This window comes from Pyxicephalus adspersus, chromosome 6 (genome assembly GCF_032062135.1).
Source record: "Pyxicephalus adspersus chromosome 6, UCB_Pads_2.0, whole genome shotgun sequence".
NCBI lineage: Eukaryota > Metazoa > Chordata > Amphibia > Anura > Pyxicephalidae > Pyxicephalus > Pyxicephalus adspersus.
The window spans coordinates 80,897,708-80,917,807 of NC_092863.1; the positions used below are offsets into that span (position 1 = coordinate 80,897,708).

The window sequence follows — 20,100 nt, forward strand, 5'->3', positions numbered from 1 at the left end:
ACATTATTATGTAGCAGTTACTAGTGCAGAACAGAACATTTTCTGATAAGCCAAGGCAAACTGCTTGTGCTGTGCACATAGGGAACGGACAATGGACTGGAATGCAAAATAACAGTTTGCTAGCCTTAGAATGTGAACAAGTAAAAGACGAATTCAACAAAATTATGTGAACTGCCTGATGTTCTCATGTAAATTCAGGGATCTCTATTTAACATCAACAATAACAAAAAATAAAATAACCAAACCTACTGATACTCAAGAGTCAGATATCTATACAAGTTTATTGTGCCGCTAATAGGGATGAGCGAACACCTGGAAATTCGTGTTCGCCCGAACTTCGGCTCAAAGTTCAGGTTCGGGTACCCAAAATCGTAAAGTTCAGTACAGACCCGAACTTTACAGTTCGGGTTCGCTCAACACTAGCTGCTAATGATCAGCTCTCTATAGATATGAAATGTGCAGTTTATTTGTCCCTCACATAGTACAGAGGACAGGCAGTCACAGCATCTGAAAACGTATCAAGTTTGACAGATGACAGTTGAACAAAACCCACAGGGCCATCAAATGTACAATAACCCAAGCTTGCAACCAATTGTGGTCCTTGAAAACCTGCTTCAACCAAACATAAAAAATGCACAAAAAATAAATTGCGTTGCATGGCCTCTTTGCAGGAGCCAAACCAATTACCTAAAGACAAATAAAAGCACCTATATAGCAGTCTAAGCAAGTCCCAGACACTGCAGATCACAGTTGGAGGGTTTAGAAACAGATGCAGTGGTGTCAAAGCAATGAGCAGGACTAGGTGTGCTCAGGGGATGATTGACAAGATATATACATAAAATGAGCAGTGAAAATGCCTGGCTCTTTACTAATTTTTCGATCCCACTGTGGTGCGAGTGGGCACTGTCTACTGCTCTGAATTCAGATGCAGTGCAGCATCATTGCCACACATCTCAAAGCAAGCTACATTTGGTATACTAGATCCATATATTAGTGGGGACTAAGGAAAAATCTGTAAATGCAGATTTATTGAGCCAAATTCGTTTTTTTATTGGGAGGTTATCTTTATCTTTATGAGGCATTAAGAAGCTATGCCTCATTTTACAAATTAACGTCTATTGGCTTACAATAAACAACAAATACAAAAATTAAAAAATTAAAAAACTCTAGGTTTAGGGTGAGGAAAGATAACTCTTTCTGTAACAGGAAAGTTTTATGGCAGAATCACCAAATTTTTTATTAATAAATGCTAGGGTAAAAAAAAAAAAAAAAAAAAGATATGTGATAATTACATGTTAAAAGATTGTATGGCACTGATGTGATTGGATTTACAGTTTCTTTTTTACATCAGAAAAGTAACCTTTTTAATAAAGAATTGAATTTTCAGAGACGCAAAAATAAACAATAGTTTCTCTCTTATTATAACAGACACTGATCACATGACCCAGGGTGGCACTGCCTACAAACCTGGTGCTGTAAAAATTCAAAGAAATTTTCAGCGAAAGATCACTGGAGTGTAACTTGTCAGAACGAATTTTGACAAAGCACAAGCCAATACTACTGATATGCATGCAAATGGCCATTAACTAGAGGTCAATAATAAGTATTGACAAAACATTTGCAGACCACCACATCAGTTACAGAAGCAGCAATGACATATGACATTGACTTGTTTAAATTTACATAAAAGATAATGAAATCAAGGAGAAAGAAAAAAAAGAAGCTGAAGTTATTTAATGTTACTCAATACCACTATGTTGACAACATTTCTGAGGAAGGCTATTGGGGACCTGTGCTCTTACAAGACACCTCAATAATCCCTACTTGCTAATTACAAAGCAATTGTCATTTAAATTATCATGTATGCTGATGTGGCCACACTGGTGGCTTTTCTGATGTATGGTTCAAGACTTTGTATGTAGTGTCGTGAATGTGTTTGCGCTGGTTTTGTGCAGGTTTCCGCCTACATTTTAAAAAAAATACCGACAGGTTAAATCTGAACTACACTCAGGACCTCTCCCTGCGTAGTGTCTTTTCTTTTTGACCGTGATGCAGTTAGTACACTGGCTTTTGTGTACTCTGTCCCTCTTGCATTGTGGTTAACGAATCCAATGAGTGCTTGTTTAGCAGAAGTCTGTGTTCAACAAACACCTTGAAAGCAGAATGGTAAACTTCATCAAAGACAGTGAGTTCTTCAGCTCACAGAACAGCCTCTTACACACTGGGCCTGATTTAATAAAGCTCTCCAAGGCTGGAGAGGATACACATAAGTGAAGCTGGGTGATCCAGCAAACCTGTAATGAATTTCTTAAAAGTCATTTGGTATTTGGTAGCAAATGCTTTCAATCCTGGACCAGATCCTTTCCAGGTTTGCTAGATCACCCAGCTTCACTGATGAACGTGCATCTTCTCCAGCCTTGGAGAGCTTTCATAAAATCAGGGCCATTGTATCAGCACATAGACATACCTGTACAGAATGTAGTGTAAACACAAGACCACCCTAGGTAATTCCACAAATGAAGCCGAGACTAAATGACTAAAAAGACATAAGACCCATAGCCAATAGACTAAGGCCAGGAGTGCACAGATGGGGAGGATGTGGGCTGGATGAATCTTGCAGTCTATTAGACAAGAAATGAGGTTGGCTCTGCCATGTCCTGTCTTTAAATGCAGACAAATAAGGCCAGCAGTATAATGTACATGTGATGCCGAGCCCCCCTAAAGAAAAAAAAAAATGGAATCGAAAAAGGTGGGCCAAGTACCATGAGGCAAGATGCTGCTGGACATCTGTCCTCCAGTCAAAAATGATGCAGTTTTATAAGACATACTTCAGTTTTAACTGTAAGGTGACAGATGAAATCGGAGTAAGTAAAATAGGACATAGCAACCTGTACAACTATGCAGAAGGATGGAGTTTAAAGTCACTTAATAATGCAATGCAAAAATGAAACCTGAGAAGAGGAGTAGCATGCAGATAGCACCACATTTTATTCTACTGGAGCCAGATGAATTCAAGAGGATTGGTGTTCTTTGCGTTAGTGTACATGGCTATAATTGTATCAAAAATGGTCCAGTAACAAAACCTCATAAATAACATTTTCTAAAACACCTTGTTACATTTGTGAATATTTTTAAACTTGTGGCAACTTAGACAAATTAATGCAATAAAGAATAAAAATATATATTTTATATACAGCTAATGTAAATACCTAAAGTTGCATTTAATGTCAGCCTTTTGTAATTCACTGTATATCAGCAATGAGAACAGAAAAAGGAAGGAGCTGGACCTGTGGACAGAAGAGATAACCTCATCAATATTTTGGTGCTTTTACAATAGCCAATCACAGGCTGGAAGCAGGGAGGTGACTTTGCTGTGTTGCTTAACTGCAACAGGCAAAAAGTAGGGTCACTGGAAGGCTATATAAATCTCAGGGCTGAGTGAACCAAATTACAAATCCTTTGGTACCTAAGACAACTTTCATGTATTTTTACCTGTGTATGTAGCTCTTTGCCAGAAGTTTAAAGATTTAACTGTAACACGTGCAAGAATTTGATGTCCAATTATCAGAGATAGTTCACAATCCACCCAATAATTGCCAGGAACACATACTGCTGTGACACCTAAAGAGCCATAGACAAGCCACTTCTAATCATTAGCAAATGTCACAAAGGTGGACATCCCTGAAATCTCTGAAAAGGTCACTGCTAATAAATTCATTTTAATTTTGTTGATTCAGTTCCAGCTGTCGCTGTTTCTGCATGACAAAATGGATTGGACTTATTCATTTAAGCAACATCTTCCTAGAGGGTGACAGCTGTTTTCAGCATCTTTCATGGAAAGGCTTTACGCTTACATTCACCTATAGACACAGAGAGACAGCACATAGGCTGATGCAAATGAATAAAAAGACTACAACAGTATAAAAGTATCAAATACAAACCATTTCTAAATAATAACCTTTAAAGACCATGCATTTAAAAATGCAAAACTGGTAAGGGTGACACCTTTCCTCAATAACACACACCAAATTTTAGAACCAGTAGTTTCCAGGGCCCTGGAACACAAATTTTTGCAACTTTTCATATGAAAGGTAAAATGAATGGGTCAGGACATTTCTTTTTGGATGGTGTCATTGTTACAAAAAAAATTGCAAATAGCAATCTCTTCTATAATGTACGATCTTGGCTTACATTGCTGCCAGTTATGAATAACCTCTGGCATCTTTGGAAGTTACGTCACTTTGCCCTGACCAATCAAGATGGCAGAGTAACCTGAACCTGGGTAAGATGCTGATGCAAGTGAAGAAACAAAGAGAGGAAAGTTTAGTAGACATATATAGCCTGTCACTTCTGCAATAAGGAATGGTGATATTAGTTTAATTTTTAAGTTTAATTCCCCTTTAAGAAACTGCATTTACTCAAAGCAGATATGTACATAATTAGCACGAACACAAAAAGCTTATTACATCAGGAACTGGATTCAAAAAATCTTTATGGGAATTGCAAGATATGGGTAAATCTTTTAGAGCATCAAGAACAGCAGTGATTACAGTTCAGTGCTGGGAAAAAAAGGATTGCTTTCAACAGTTTGGTACAAACAATGTACCCCCCTAGGTGTTATTATTCTAAAATTGTAAATGCAGTCAATTAATCGAGTGTTAGGGTTTTAGTACCTGTACCACTGTAGAATTCCTATTTTGTTTGTTTAAAACAGAGAGGTTCCCTAGTTTATTATATACTTTTGTATGAAATCTAACCTATGTAAAGTTCGTAAAATGTTCTTTAGGAAACCCTTGGATCAGCTGAAGATGTTCTAAACACTAAACAGATTTTTTGCATATGGTTTGATACTATTACAAATTTACATTTCTGTCTAGGTAGTTTACTACACAACAGATTAACCCAAATATCCACTGGTCTTATGGGTTTGGTAGAAAACCTAACAACCAGTATGACTGAAAACTTTCCCTAATATTCTACTGTATTGCACATGAAAGTCAATTGTTCCCTAAACAGAATTTGAACACGCCAACCATTTCCTACCTACTAAAAAACATACAAATAACAAAAAAATGTCTATTTATTAGCCTGAATATACTGTCAGAGCAGCAAAATGAAACTTGACAAAGCTAGACAGAGAATGACTGGATTTAACTCTTACTCTTTGGGATAGAGGGTTTATTCTCCTTGGGGACAAACTATTTTGGAATGACTTAAGCTATAGTATAAACCTACGCTAGATCATTGTCAAGTGAGAACAACGATAATCATCATTTAGGGGAAAAATCTCTAAGGCGAGCATCTTTGCATCTTTCCCCCGATGTAGTTTTGCAACCCATTTTCTACGAAGCAAAACACAAGCAGGGAACCCTCCAGCTAATTCCACTTTCTCCATAGACCTGAACAGTTATAAACTGTTCTAGTGTCGCTGGAATCAAGCACAAAAGATAGTCTCCAGTGAAGACAATTTATTATATACACAAAGGCTAGAGCCATATGACCAAAATTTCGAAACAAAATCACCCAATGGTGGGGTTAGAGTTGCTGGAAGGAGATGTAGTCGCCATATTTACTAGCACTGCTGGATACAAGTAGAATTTCGAAGAGTAGCAATGGAAAGAAGTAAAATGTACAGAAGTACAGATGTTTCAGCTAGTTGTTCTGGACAGATTGGGGCACTAAATTGTTTAAAACTTGCTCTGATAAATGTATATTTTTCTTGATATCACAAGCCAAACAAAATATTTTAAAGATAATTTATGTTCAAATAAAATTGAAACAATACCACATTTTGGTCAATGTTGTAACATTTCTGGGTGCCGCACACAATATGGCAGATTTCTCTAAAACAGACATTACTACCACCACACCTGGCAGAAGATATAAAACTATATGGTTTACTATACAATATATAGAACTCTCAAACACGATGCATCCAAATATGAGGTAATGTAACACAATTGAGGAAGTACACATACAAAATAACCCACTAAGGCTAAAAGGAACACTACAACAGCTGATGCAATAATAGTTTTGAAAATATTTTTTAAGCAAATAACAGTGGCTGCCAATGCAAACATAGTGCAGGAAACTCCAGGGTCCAGCCGCTTTTTTCCCTAACTTTCGCCTGCAGTACTTGAGTTGATGACTCTCATGTGACTTATCAAAAGCACAGCTTTTACAGCACTTCTCATTTTTGTGGTTTTTCCGATTAACTGGCAATATATTGAAACATATGCATACAAAAAAAAAATGTATTACCTGTAAATGGTTTATACAAAAAGACCATCTCCAACCATGTGGATGTTTATAATAGTGTAAACTATAGTCCCTGCTATAGGTACTATATACACATGTCAAAGTATTAGTAAAGTGATCAGTGGGAAGAATCCCACAGATAACCAAAAAAAATCATTGGTGTCACTTAAATATACTTGAGATGCACAAATTGCCCATTGCACAGGGAAACCATAGCAACCTCTGGATGAGCTCTAGGGTTCCACGGAAAAAAATACTGTGAAACAATTATCCCATATATACCTGCTTTTGATCAGGTCACAGAAAATAGCAAAACAAGTGTGAAAATAGATAAAATATTGCCTACAAAGGTACTCTAAAACAACCTGGAGACATTTCTTGGTACCCCCTTCCCTCATAAATAATTGGATTAGTCTTCATTAGAAGCATATAGCTTATTAAAATGGAAAAAAGTAGTCACTCTGCTGTTTTGGTATCATCATATGTCCCACACTGGACTCAGACCAAAGATAGCGAAGGCAAGAATTATCTGAGAAGATCAGACTGAAAATCCTTACTTCTCTTATTATTAGGCATGTTAAGGTTATGGAGCCATCTCCAAGAAGCTTGAGGTTCCTTTGACAACTGTGGGCCACACCAGAATGAGCACAAGGATAGGTGATTGTAAACAAAAGGCCAAAGACAAAGAAAGACATACAAGCTGATCTCCAAGGTTAATATTAATATTTTTATTAATAATAAACAGAATTATTATAACACCAATATATTATGCAGTGCTGTACATTAAATAGGAGTTTGAAATGACACAGACAGTGACACGAGGGGGAGAGGACCCTGCCCCAATCTAGGTTCATCAGTGTTTGATTACACGAGTGGGCTCAACACAAGACCAAAGAGAGCTACACTGTTGAAAAAAGCATTAAAGCTAGAATAGAATTTGCTAAAATGCATATTGCCATGCCACAATGCTATTGAGAGATTATTCTTAGGACAGATGAGGAGGCAAGTTGGATAATTTTGGAAATTACATCAGTTTCAGGTCTACATACATAAAATTGAGCTTTCAGAGAAAACACCACCATAAACTGTGAAACACTGAGATGGCTCAGTTATATTTTAAGCCTGCATTTGATTGTGTTCCTTGAAATATAAACAATGAAATCTCAAGACTATCAAGAAATTTTGAAGTGAAACATGGTGATGACCTAAAAACACACAGCTAAAGAAAAAAAATGCCTAAAAACAAAACGTTTCGAATATTCTGAAGTATCATTTTTTGACCGTTGATTTCACCATGAAATATGTAGCCTGGAAAAGATGCCCTCCAAACCTAACACAGCTGGGGCAGTTTGACTGGACAAACCAGGTGCAGAAGTTGTATTGAAAGTTACTTAGATTGCTTGTTTGCAATTAATTGCTTTAAAGGCTTTGCAACAAAATATGAGGCTTTTTGTCAATTCCATTTTCATTAGTTTCAAATTATTTTTAAAGACAATCTTCTTTTCAGCCTTCTCCTCCTTTTAGCCCGAACTCTTCAGTAACGGCCTGGCTGTTTTTGGGTGGTTCCTAAATTGTTGGGTCACAATACAGATACTGCCACCTGCCTACAACTTCTTTCAGCTCCGGGTTGAGCACTGTAAAGGGGTATCAACACAATTGTCCCTGTTTGTATTATTTAGAAAAAAAACTTGTTTCACCTCAATCCCTGTAGCCTGGACTCCAAAGTCACCTTTATTATGCTATGCATTATGATTTAATTTACAAAACCTTACCTAAACCCAATTACTAATATTTGAAAAAACAAACTTTAAAAACACTTTAAAATGTTTAGGTTGTTGCATTCAATTTACAATTTTTAAATAAAGATTTCAATAAAATAATGGCACCTTGGATTTGATTTTTGCAAGTAAAAATTGGAAGACTTCAACAATATACAATACAATAAAGCAGCCATTCCCAACAAGGGTTCTTCCAGAGGGAGGGATTGCTAGGAATTCCTTGAACTGCTGATTATTCTCCAGATGATAATGCCTGCATAGCTCTGGGACTAAAGCCATGTGAAAAGGCCAGCTGTATGACACTAATGATCATTGTGGGAGTTTAAAAAAATTATTCTGAACGCTACACTAACTAAAGGAAAATATTTAAATTACAAGAATCTGCAGCACATATGCAGATACATATACCTATAAATACTCATAAAACAGGACATTTATAGGTCCTCACCTAGAAGGTGGTTCAAACATCTGCTCTTCAGGCAAAACACCAAACTAGCATGCAGAACTAGCAATCCTTAGTGCTGCCTGGAGATCCTCTTTAAACTACTGAGGTTTCCACAATAGATCGAGAAGGAAACGGATATAATTTTTTCACTTCACTTGCCAGTTCTATGTGACCTGAAGCAAGCTGTTCTCTTCCTTGTGTCTGTGCACAAAAACAAACAATATCACTTCCAGGACTTCATGTACTCAGGCACTCACAGTGAATTTATAATGAAAATTGAACAGCACATGAGCTTAAAAAGCTGCAGACATATGATTGAATATACAATTATAAAACTAGAAGTAAAAATCAAAGTGTTCCCACTTGTGCATCTTTTTTTTTTTTCAAATTGTATCTAACACTACAAACAATGTATTGCAGCTTACCTGAACCTAAATGCGCAGGCTGATTTGCTTACATTTTTTCCCTTTATTTGCACATGATGATACTGTAAGTGACACACATCTTGTGCCATGGTGATAGCAATCACTTAAATCCCTTTTAGACCTAAAACCCCGACTGTCAGACACGCCCAGCCATTCCTCCTCAACTTCTAAACTGTCAACCACAGAGATTGACAGCATCTTTATCACGAGGCTACGTGAGATGGAGTGCAGTTGAGGTTTGGTTCTTCTTCCACAAAAGAAAAACAAGCGTGCAGCCAGAAGCTACTTGTCGCTTTCAGGAACCTCAAGTACAGCCCCGTGCAAATAAGTGCACAAAATGGTTCTTAGCCATCCCCAGCCAGTCTGCAGTAGAATGCTGCGTTCAGCCACAAGTGTGAAATGGCCAATAATGCACTGTATCTATTGAAGAGGCTGTGCTTTTGGTTTGGACTACATACCCCATCTTTCCTCAACATTAAATACATGAAGGTCTTTACAGTTAACAGACAGCTGCAAAAGCTGATTTGTTGAGATTTCAGTTCTGTAAAGCTAGGTACACACGTGCAATAATTGTCGTTAGAAAACGAACAACTAACGACAGATAACAATTTTGTATGATTATTTTGAACGATTGTATAGTGCACAATTCTGTACACGTTGTAACAATGCGATTGTTCAAATATAATCCACCAATAATGTACACACAATGCAAGAAGTGACATGTAAAGGAGAAAGTGTAGCACAGAAACAACCACGAATACTACACGATCATACACACATTAGATAGCAAACAATCATCACCCAATCAGATCCGCCGGGACGGTTGTTCTTTCCTAGCGACATTCCTCGTTCATCGACGTCGTTGTGCACTTTTTTTGTTAATGATTATCGGACGAACGATCGTTTCCAACGATAATTATTACATTTGTGTACATAGTTTCAAAGGATCTAAGAACTGGTATGCAGCAGTATATAACTTTTTTTAGTTCTGGGGTTTAGGTAAAATGTTCTCCTTTGCTTTAGAATTGTAGGTACAATATTTCTGCAAACTGCTCTAGGGTAGACGGAGAAGAATGGAATGTGCTCAAGAAGAACAGTTTACTTTTATTCATAATGGGTCCCACGTAAGAAACAATAGACAGAATGCGCATCAGCAGTGCCCATAGCAACCACATTCTAGCTGCCTTGTAAGTGCAGTTTGCAGAGCACTTGTAGTTTTTACAGAAAACACTGTGAAGGAAGAGGTAGAAAAGGTAAGGGTTGCCTCTACATTATATTTTTTTAGGAGTGTCTACAAAGAATGATTAAGTGATAGTTTCAGACTCGGGTAAGACCAACCTCTTAAAACGTTAAAATGCATTTGTGGAGTATAGAACACAACACTTATTGGGCTCTGATGGAGGCTACATGTACGTGCAAAGCCAGCCTGACTGAGCAAGATGTACCAACTTTTCTAGAATATTTCCTGGGCCCTCGAGCATATTCATGCCGCACACTCCATTCATTCTACATGAAATCCATGACAAGTGTAAAGGGGATGAAGACTTTCTTACCTCTGCTTTCCAATCGACCATCACTCTTCATTAACCTTTGGACCTGTCTTTGGATATAACTGGCCATAGCAGCCATATATTAACCACAACAGTTTATTTACACAACATTTAACATCCAATCATATTTACCAGTAAATTCTACCAGATATTTTGTAGGTCCATGACAGCACCCCTCATCACTGCCAGATTCTACATGCATATTCCTGCAAACCACAAAAAGGCCCCCAGCCATTACCACGCCACCTCAGGGACTGTTTACAGGTGTCCAAATGCTCACACCAAGCCGCACGACAAGCCAGTGTCCCATGAGGCTTACCAAATACCGGAAATCCATAACCTGATGAAAATCGGGCCCCCCACATTATTGAATGCATAGACAAATCCACTTCATGAAACCACAAAAACGCCCCACCGTGACAAATAAAATATCACAAACCCCCAAAACCTAGGGTGAGAGACTTTTCCTCCTCTCTGTGTCACTGACCTTCCCGCACTTTTCTGCCCCTTTTACCACCTCATCTCCCCACTTTACCCCCCTAGTTCTGAAGCCGCTCATCAAACCCCTCTAACTGCTTATCACCATCAAGCCCCCTCAACTCCAATCTCCCCCCCCCCTTACCCTGTCATGTAACCCTCCACCTACTGCCCCCTTTTTGTTTTCGCTTTGGGCCATCTTTCTTCTTTTATCACCATCTGTGCATGGGATGGCAGGCAGCACCCCAGATACCAACAACTTTCAGATGCGACACCAGAGATGAATATTTTGCAACAACCACTAATTACCATGTGCACCACAAGTGCTTGGATGCATTTTGCTTTTGGATGCTTACAGTTCTTACCAATACTCTTTAAATATAGTGCATGGTGATCTTTTTTAAACAGAGCAACAGGCTGTACAGCAGATTCAGCTGTACAGAAGAGAGAGAACTAGAAAACCTTCCACAACATATTGATTTAAAACCTTATTTTTTTTTACACAGTATTTATATAGCGCTATCATATTATGCAGCGCTGTACAATGTCTATAGTCATGGCAATATAAGTCTTTATATTGCCTACCCTAATGTTTACAGGCACAGCTACTGTTGATAGCATGCTACGGCAAGAAACTAGATAGTCTAGGACAGAAGAGCTTCTTCCATCTTACTCCCTGGTATGTCAGATTGGCATAACTGGAAACAATCTGTTATGATGGGTTCCAATGACAAATGAACAACCAAGTTCTGTACACACAATGGGTTGTTCGATGGGGGATGGGGGGGGGAGGAGGAGGAGAAAACAGCACCCCACTGTGCTCTTTTAGATTGATGAACAATGTTTGGGGATCTCGGCTTCATCTGACGTGTATACGAAGCGTTGGTCTGTGCATAGACTTCTTACATTTGCAACAGCTCTACTTTAAATTACACAGAGGTTGCCACTGCCAAATTGTTCCTTTAAAAACACCAGCGGCCTGGTTTTTATTCTCATCAAATGTCCGTCTGAAATACAGTCTGAATCATTATACTGCAACAAGCAAACAGACCAGGCCTTCCAACACTATTCTGACTTTTTGTTCCTGCTAACTTGTGACTGAAGGAATTAATGAGATAGTCAGATTGCTGACACAGCTCTATAATGGCAGCAGATATTTCGAAGTAAATGATTCCTCTGACAATAAAAACTCTAATTCTAGCAGATACTAAATATGACTGGTTTAAGCTCACAACAGAGCCAGGGCTGTCCAAAACACGGTGTATGTAAACTCTAACAACAAAGCTCTATTTGTTCTCTTCTGGGCTGATAAATGTACTTATATACTGAATATCTTTTCAGTAAGTACAAAACACTATCAAACAGTGCAGCAGTGTTATCACCTGCCCAGATTACCTCTGAAATAAAGAACACCTCCCCCCATATTATAGATACATCCAGAAGTATGGTAACCCTAGACCAGGACAGGTGTTACAAAATGGTTAACTAGGTGAAAATAATGGAAAATTCAGAAATGAATGTACCCACCACATCCAAAGGCTGGTATAGTCGCATTATGCAAAATTTCTTTCCTGGGTTTCGATACACTTTGATCATTTGTACTACACAAGAACCATGTCTATATCTGGTCATTTTTCAACAAAAGTATATAAAAATGTAAAAAAACATTTGCATACAGCTATGTTTCCCACACCCTACCCAAGCTCCATGTTGCCTCTTTCTTCCGTGTCCCAAGACTCACAGGTTCCTTGTGCTTGCATAACTACTGCAAATTTATCTAGTGTCAGCAAGCTTCTCCGAGTTTAACAGTAATTAAGTTTATAGGTGACATTTTTCCCAAGCACTTTGCTTGTTTGAAGTGCTACAGTGAAAGCATGCCTGCAGAGACGCAGAAATCTTGCAATAAAACAATAGCAGCACAGCTGGATAACACATTAACTAGAGCGGAGGGCAAAAAGTTATGTTTACGGCAACATTTTCAAACTAAATGCTTGCCATCTGTTTAGTCAGGCACCAAACTGCGGAGGCACTGGAGAATTGAATCTGTTATTCAAATGCTTGTCTGTGCGTTTTACTCATGCAGAACTAAAATCATTTACTTGATAAAAAAATTCATCCCTTGCACTCATCAAGTAGAATCACCAAGATCCTAATTCTGTAGCAACCTCAAAACTTGTCACCCTCCACGCTAATCTGACAGCCCCCACAGGATAACTGTACTTTCACTGCAATGTACAAATATCCTCTGCCCTCCATCTGTACTTAAGACATGGTAAGTAAACGCTTGAATGCTACCATATATGCACCGACTCGAAAAAGACCTGGCTTCCATTGTTCACTACAGGAGAAGGGTCTACTCGAGCTAGTCCATGTGCGGTACAGTTATCCTTTAAGACTAGGAGCTTAAATTTCTAGAATTTGGTCTTAAATACACAGTGCCTTGGTTTTTACCCAATTACACCAATTTTTACATATTATATTATGCTAATATATGGAATAAATATGGATTTAATGGAACAGAGCAACACACAACAGTGGCCAATGTTAAAGTAGAGTTTTCTAAATCTTAAAAGAAATCTCGACTGCATAAGTAACAATCCTAATAATGCTCAGGTACAACAAGTCAGACTACCAAAAAAAAAGCTACACAATTTCAATTTATTTTAATAATACATTTTAATGACTAGATCTAGGCATCCCACATTAATAGAATAATAAATGAATCAACCTTTCAAGCTGCCAAGTTCTAAAATCTTCCCTGCGAACAGGTCAAAGCTCTGACCCATATAAAAACATTGGCATTTATCATTCCACAAACAAATGACAAGCTTTTACCAAAGACAAGGGCACCACACACACTCTTTCTTAACTAAAGCTATAGTTTTTTCCTCTATACAATAGGCACTGTCTCTTGAAGTAACACTTTCCTGGCAGAAACCCTGGGCTGACAATGATAACCGTCAAAAAAAGCAAGTTGCCTGGCTATTATGATTAACTGACTTTGTAACGTAGTAACTGACCTTAATAAGGAATAAACCGAGAACTCCTAATCTGTTTATTTGTTCAGGAGACTAACATTTGCAGGATGAAGCCAGCAATAGCATCCAATATGCTCCTAGTAGGAAAAGTTTCCTTTAACACTTTATTATAACCGGAGGCATAAGGGAACCAGATTCTGCACTATTCCTCTCTATTTATTGCAGAAAGAAGCAGCAGAGGGTCAGGGGAACAGAGAATCCTATTTCACGGGAAAAGGATGTCAAAAGGGTTCAAAGAAACCATGCCTCACTTGTAAGCAGTATTTATAGTCATTGTTGTATAAATATATAGCACAACATGCAAGCATTAGTCATTCTACCGTGAGCCTTATCTCTCTGCATGTAACGGTTTAATAATATGACAAGGAGCTGCAACATAGCTTGCTGCAAGAATGTAAAATGTGTTAGATGCTGCCAGGAAACAATACCCTTTATAATAAAAGCCTGTCATTTAGTGATCCTTAAAAAAAGTAAATATATATTTTATGTTTGTATAAAAACTATATCTACTGTGACTACAAGTCTATCCCAGTCTATCTCAACTTGGGCTGATAGTGGGTCCTTGAACAGAGGAGAAGTAGCAGTTTGTTCTCATGTTCTGGCACCAACACCACTCAACAAAGGTCAGTGGCATGTGACCAATGTTAGCTGTAGGGATGGAATGCTTTCTGATTACCAATTTAATAGATAGGCTCTCCAAAGATTACCAATTTATAAATGCTTTCTTTCACTATTCTTTAGTGTAAAGAGGCTCTTCCCCTGCTGAATAATATAGTGTGACCTGTTCACCCTAAGGGGAAAATGGAATAGTTTAAAGCATGTTACCCTAACTCTAAACCATCTTTAAAGTCTTACCCATCAGTGTTCTCCTGAAATTTTTAATTTTTTGTTTATTTAAGGGTTGAAAGAAACCATTAAAGGGTGGTTAAAAAGTGAGCGGGGCAAAACATGACAATATTAGTTTTTCCAGTTGTTGCTGCCATAGGAATCTAGTAACCGCTATAATTATACCAGCTTTCTAACCCCCTGCCCATACTTTGTTCTCATTTTCTTTTTTACCTCCATATTATATCCCATTTTTTCCATTATGCCCCCAATGTTCACTGCCCCAATATTGTGACCCAATTTTTCAGTCATCACACCAAAACAAGCAGGTTATTACTGAATTGTGCTGGGTGGTGCACCTTGCTAAAAGGGGCTGGGGAGAACACTGTTCATAGTGAAAAGGATGAGAAAAGATATCCAATCTAGACAAAACACACACAGGAGTGAGAGCCATGAACACACACAGCCTTAAGCTACGTACACACTTCCAATTATTATCGTCGGAAAACGAACGACGAACGTTCCTGCACGATATATATGAACGATCGTATAGCACCGATACTGCACATAGAGGTAACGACACGATCGTTCGTAGATATTGTACGACGATCAACGAACGACCGTACACACGAACGATGTTCAACGATCGTCGTCCAATCCGATCCGCCGGTCCGGTCGTTCGTTTCCAACGAGTTTCCTCGTTCGTCGGCGTCGTTGGTTACTTTTTTACGAACGATTTTTTGCCCAATCGATCGTTCGTCGTTCGATTGGAACGATAAAACTTGGAAGTGTGTACGCACCTTTAGGTCTGCAAAGTTGCATCACAACAGACTTAAAGAACAATATCTTTTGGACAGACAAGGTCAAAGTGGAGATGTTTGGCCATGATACACGGCACTACATCTGCTAAAAACCAAAACACAGCATATCAGCACAAACACCACATACCACCTGGCAAGCATGGTGGTACGGCAAGGTACAGCCAACCATTCAAGCACAAGCTAAGATACAAAACTGAATATTTTTTGTTTCCGGGTGGGGAAGGAATAGGATTCCCCCAATTTGTCAAGGGGAAATTTACACCTCCTGCCACCCTTCTTTGCATAACCGTTCCTTCCAACCTCCTTGTCAATACTGTGTCCTATACAGCATGTATGGGTCAGCGGGAGGGACCAGTAAGTACTTTAAGTTCTATACCAGCACATTGATAACCCTGGAATGTTGCTTTATAAAGATTCTTCAACACAAGATTTCTCTTCAGTGCAGAAGCATTCATTTCTGCTACTTTTCCTGTAGACAAATAGCTGATACAAAGAAATGCTGAAGCTTTGCAGTTCAGTACTGCCAGAGACCCAGCGGTGAAGATTTGGAAACTACTGAAAGTATGAGCGCACAAATATATTAATTTTTTTACATGGACAGGGATACCTAAAATGTGAACTATGACATTTAAGATATGCTGCCCCCTGTACAGGAGCCAGGATCAATCAAATCTTATTTTTCGCCTCAAGCATCCAGGGTACAATATGCACTTGGGAAACATAAAGGGAAATAAACACATGTTTGGGGACCATCAAATGTAATTTCTTGAACTCAGCTAGCCCACTGATTTATTGAATTGCTGTTTATTATTAGACATAATATGGTCTATCCTTTCTTTTGGGAAGTTGCATTAGGAGCAATGCCCGTTCAAGCATAAAATCTCCCCCCATACATGCTCCCACTGGTTTATGTGGATAGGAAATTTACAACCGTGGGGAGCACCTGTCATTTTTATCTACAGTAGGCTTCTACTGCTGAACAACTTCTGACTCATAGGCTTCCATACTTTATAAGTCACTGACCTAATCTACTCGTCAACATCATGAAGACCGAGAAGGATGAGAAGACAAACAGATAATACTACAGATCATACATTTATATGTATATGAATGTACCTGGGCACATTAATACTTTTAAGGTCAGCAAAAAAGGTGTTAAGGTCAGCAGAAATGTTCAGCAAGAAAAGGTCATCGGGGTTAAGAAGAAAAAGCCAGACCTGGAGGAAGACTGGCACTCCAAGAAGCATTGATATCCCAAAATGGGGCAGCAGGGTGGCTCAGAGGTGGCTCACCTTTCCAGTGTTGGGTCCCAGGTTTGAATCTCGGCCAGAACACTCTGCTTGGGTTTGCAGGTTCCCCCCCCCCCCCGTGTTTGCGTGGGTTTCCCCTGGGTATTCTGGTTTCCTCCCACATTCCAAAAAAATGCAGTTAGGATAATAGTCTAAGGTCAATTTTTTGAGGGAAATTATTGTTAATGACATTTGGCTATGGTAGGTATATTAGATTTGAGCTCATTCGAAGGGACAGCTAATGACATGACTATGGACTTTGTAAAGGGCTGCGTAATATTTCAGCTCTATATAAATTCTGTGTAATAATAATAATATTAATCCCTGTGAACTACAAGACACTGTTCGTCTGAAACAAAGCAGTGTTAGGGGTATGATCTGGAGAGGCTAATATTTACTCTGTAGTTTTGCAGGGCGTGACTTTAGCTGTGGCCATTTTTAAGAAAAGTTACTTCATTTTCTTAAAGTAGATGTCTAGAATGGCAAACAAACAAAAGGAAATATTTTAGCAACCAGGTTATTTACACCACCGGTAACAACAGATCTCCAAATTCAATGTAGCTCAGGTAATTTATCTGCAAAGATCAGGACATCCCAAAAGTCAGAATTTAATTTCCAACAGCTTTCAAGCCGTCAGTGTTTGTTCGCATTCAAATGATGCCATGATTCTGATGTCACTGCCTCCAGTGCCATTTTTAAATATTAATTACTCCACAACGCCTATAGCTACAAAGGATATTTCGACAAACTCCCCCAGTCCAAGGGGTTCTACTAATGCTTTTTTTTGCATCCATTCCAATAAATACCATACTGTGGTATTTATTAATGTAATAATCTCAAACACACACAATTATAGGAATCTGTGTCAACATCTGTGACTGTAAGGTTATCATGTGTATATTGATAATCAGTCTAGAAACAACTACAGTCAGAAGCCTTATAGCAAGTCAGACAATCAACAACACAGGTATTTATTATATATTCCACATCACCCAATCAAGGGGTATAGAAAATTGTGACTGCAAATACAGAGTATCTAACATTGGCTTACATTTGTGGGAACTGAACAATGTAGTTGTAATATGTGAAGACCGTACTGGATTGCTGGAGTACTTGCATCAACTGCTCAACTCAAAAGAAAGGAAAAGGCCTGACATCAAGTTGGAATATTAGTATAGAGAAACTTCTTGCAACCAAACGTACAGATAAATACAATACAAAAATCCATCTTGATATTTTAAAATATGAAACCTAGCATTTTTTTTTCTTAGGGTAATCAATCTACATTTATCATCTAAATTATACTGTTGAGAAATCTCCCCGAGTGGAAGTGACAGCAGGTAAAGCTGAAGTAAACCATCAGTAAAAACTGGTGATCCTGCCAAGACAGCATTTCCTATTATGGGGTGACCACAAGCCACAGTGCTGACCCAATAAAAGGGCAGTAGTCACCATAGCTAAACCGATCCAAATAAATGACATGAAGGTGACGCTGGAGCATGTAGACAGGAAGTGTGTTAAAGGGGCTGCAAGAGATCGGACGCCAGAAATACAAAATAAAGAGGCAAACTTAACACTTGTAAATTGTTAGCCATACAAAGCATATTTCTCAATGCTAAAAGCCAGCCTAGGAAAGTTAGATCCTCGCTTTTCTAATGTATCCACAGGTGACAACAATAAACCCGGACGCACTCAGACGCCTTCATTCATCTCCAAAAACTTTGCCAGTGACATTTATTGGAGCGATAAATGAATATTGTGCGGATGAATTTATGACCTTCCGACGACTGGCTTTTTAAAGGTCACAGATTGCTCTTGAGATTGTGAAATGGAGAGGCGCTAAACCGTTCTAACATCACCCAGAACATTCACACCGTGTGACAAAGGCATTCATCACAATCACCGCGCGTTCTCACCTGGGGTCACAAAGCCGAGATTTCATCGCACATTTACCAGCATCCACAGAATAAAACGCACATCACCGCCACCCCAACTCCCCGTAACTCACAACAACCCAGCCGCCTGAAATGCTGACGCGCGTCACCCACCCAGACATCAAGTTTATCTCTTTGCCTTGTAAATCAAAGTTGTTACCTGACGTTGTAGCCTAATGAGCAGCTGATGTTAAGGCGCAACACGCTCCGCAATTACCATACGTTCTGCGTGTCTCAGCATTCCACAGGACGCAGATCCCTCAGATAGAAATCTGCAATTCTAATAGCTAGAGAGTTTCAATGATCACTGGCAGCTATACCAGATCAGCTCTGGTCTGCCGTATAAAAGCTCATTAGCCGGGATGGAGCGTCCTACGCCGCAGCAATGTATGCATGACATGTGTGTGTATTGCAATGCCAGGCACACACGCAGCAGGAATAGATCATTCGCCTGTAATGTAGGGGACTTAAAGGGTCAGTCTGCCTGAAACTGGTGCAATAGATCTAAATTACCCACCGGCTTTATTTAATAACAGCAAGGGGTCTCTGAAATGCCGTCGTTAGCAAGCGTTCGAGTTTGCGCCTTTGCTGCGTTTTGGAGATGAGACTTCTTGTTGCAGCATGAGAAGTGAGACTCAGGGATAGAAGTAGAGGAAGATTGGATCTGTCTGCAGATACATGAAGAATAAAACATCTCAGGGTGGGCATATAGTGTGCCAGGCTTACCTCTTCGTCTTCCTCGTCCCCTCTGCACTGCTCCCCTGGACTGCTGTGCTGACCACCCTCAGAATGGCAGTCGGTGCTGCTCCCCTCAGAAGAGGTCTTAGTGTCCCCCTCCGACAGAGTCTGCGAACCTGAGGAAGAGGAGGAGGAAGGAGACGTGTCCCCGCTGCTCCCACAAACTTTGACGTCCATAGCCCCCTTCTGTGGAATACACCGGCCTCCGGCACCATGGGCGCTGCACGGGTCACAGGTCAGCTGGCTGCACACACGCCGGGCACCGCTGGCACCAAACGGAACGTCATGCCGCTTCACCTTCCACCTGCGCCTCTGCAAAGCCGCCGCTCTGCCTTCTCCAGGGCGTGCCCGGGGAATCCGCTGCCGCCAGCCAATCAGGGCGGCTCTGGGGGGGCGTGGCCAGCAGAAGTCTCTGCAGGCTGCAGCACCTAGGCTGCAGGTGAGGCTGAGAATGCCTGTGATAGGCTGAGAATACCTGTGATAGGCTGACCCTTCAATAACTTTTCTAGTAATAAATATCTA

The 20,100-nt window shown here is 39.5% G+C and overlaps 1 protein-coding gene across 1 annotated transcript in view; it reads right to left on the reverse strand.

Annotated features, from left to right (window-relative positions):
- Nucleotides 1-19,858, reverse strand: part of MAST4 (microtubule associated serine/threonine kinase family member 4) — a 293,670-nt gene extending 273,812 nt beyond the window's left edge. The window contains exon 1 of the mRNA XM_072416332.1: nucleotides 19,567-19,858. Within this exon, the coding sequence (XP_072272433.1) occupies nucleotides 19,567-19,755 (189 nt within the window). The 5' untranslated portion in view covers nucleotides 19,756-19,858. The remainder of the gene's footprint in view (nucleotides 1-19,566) is intronic.
- Nucleotides 19,859-20,100: the final 242 nt, after the last annotated feature.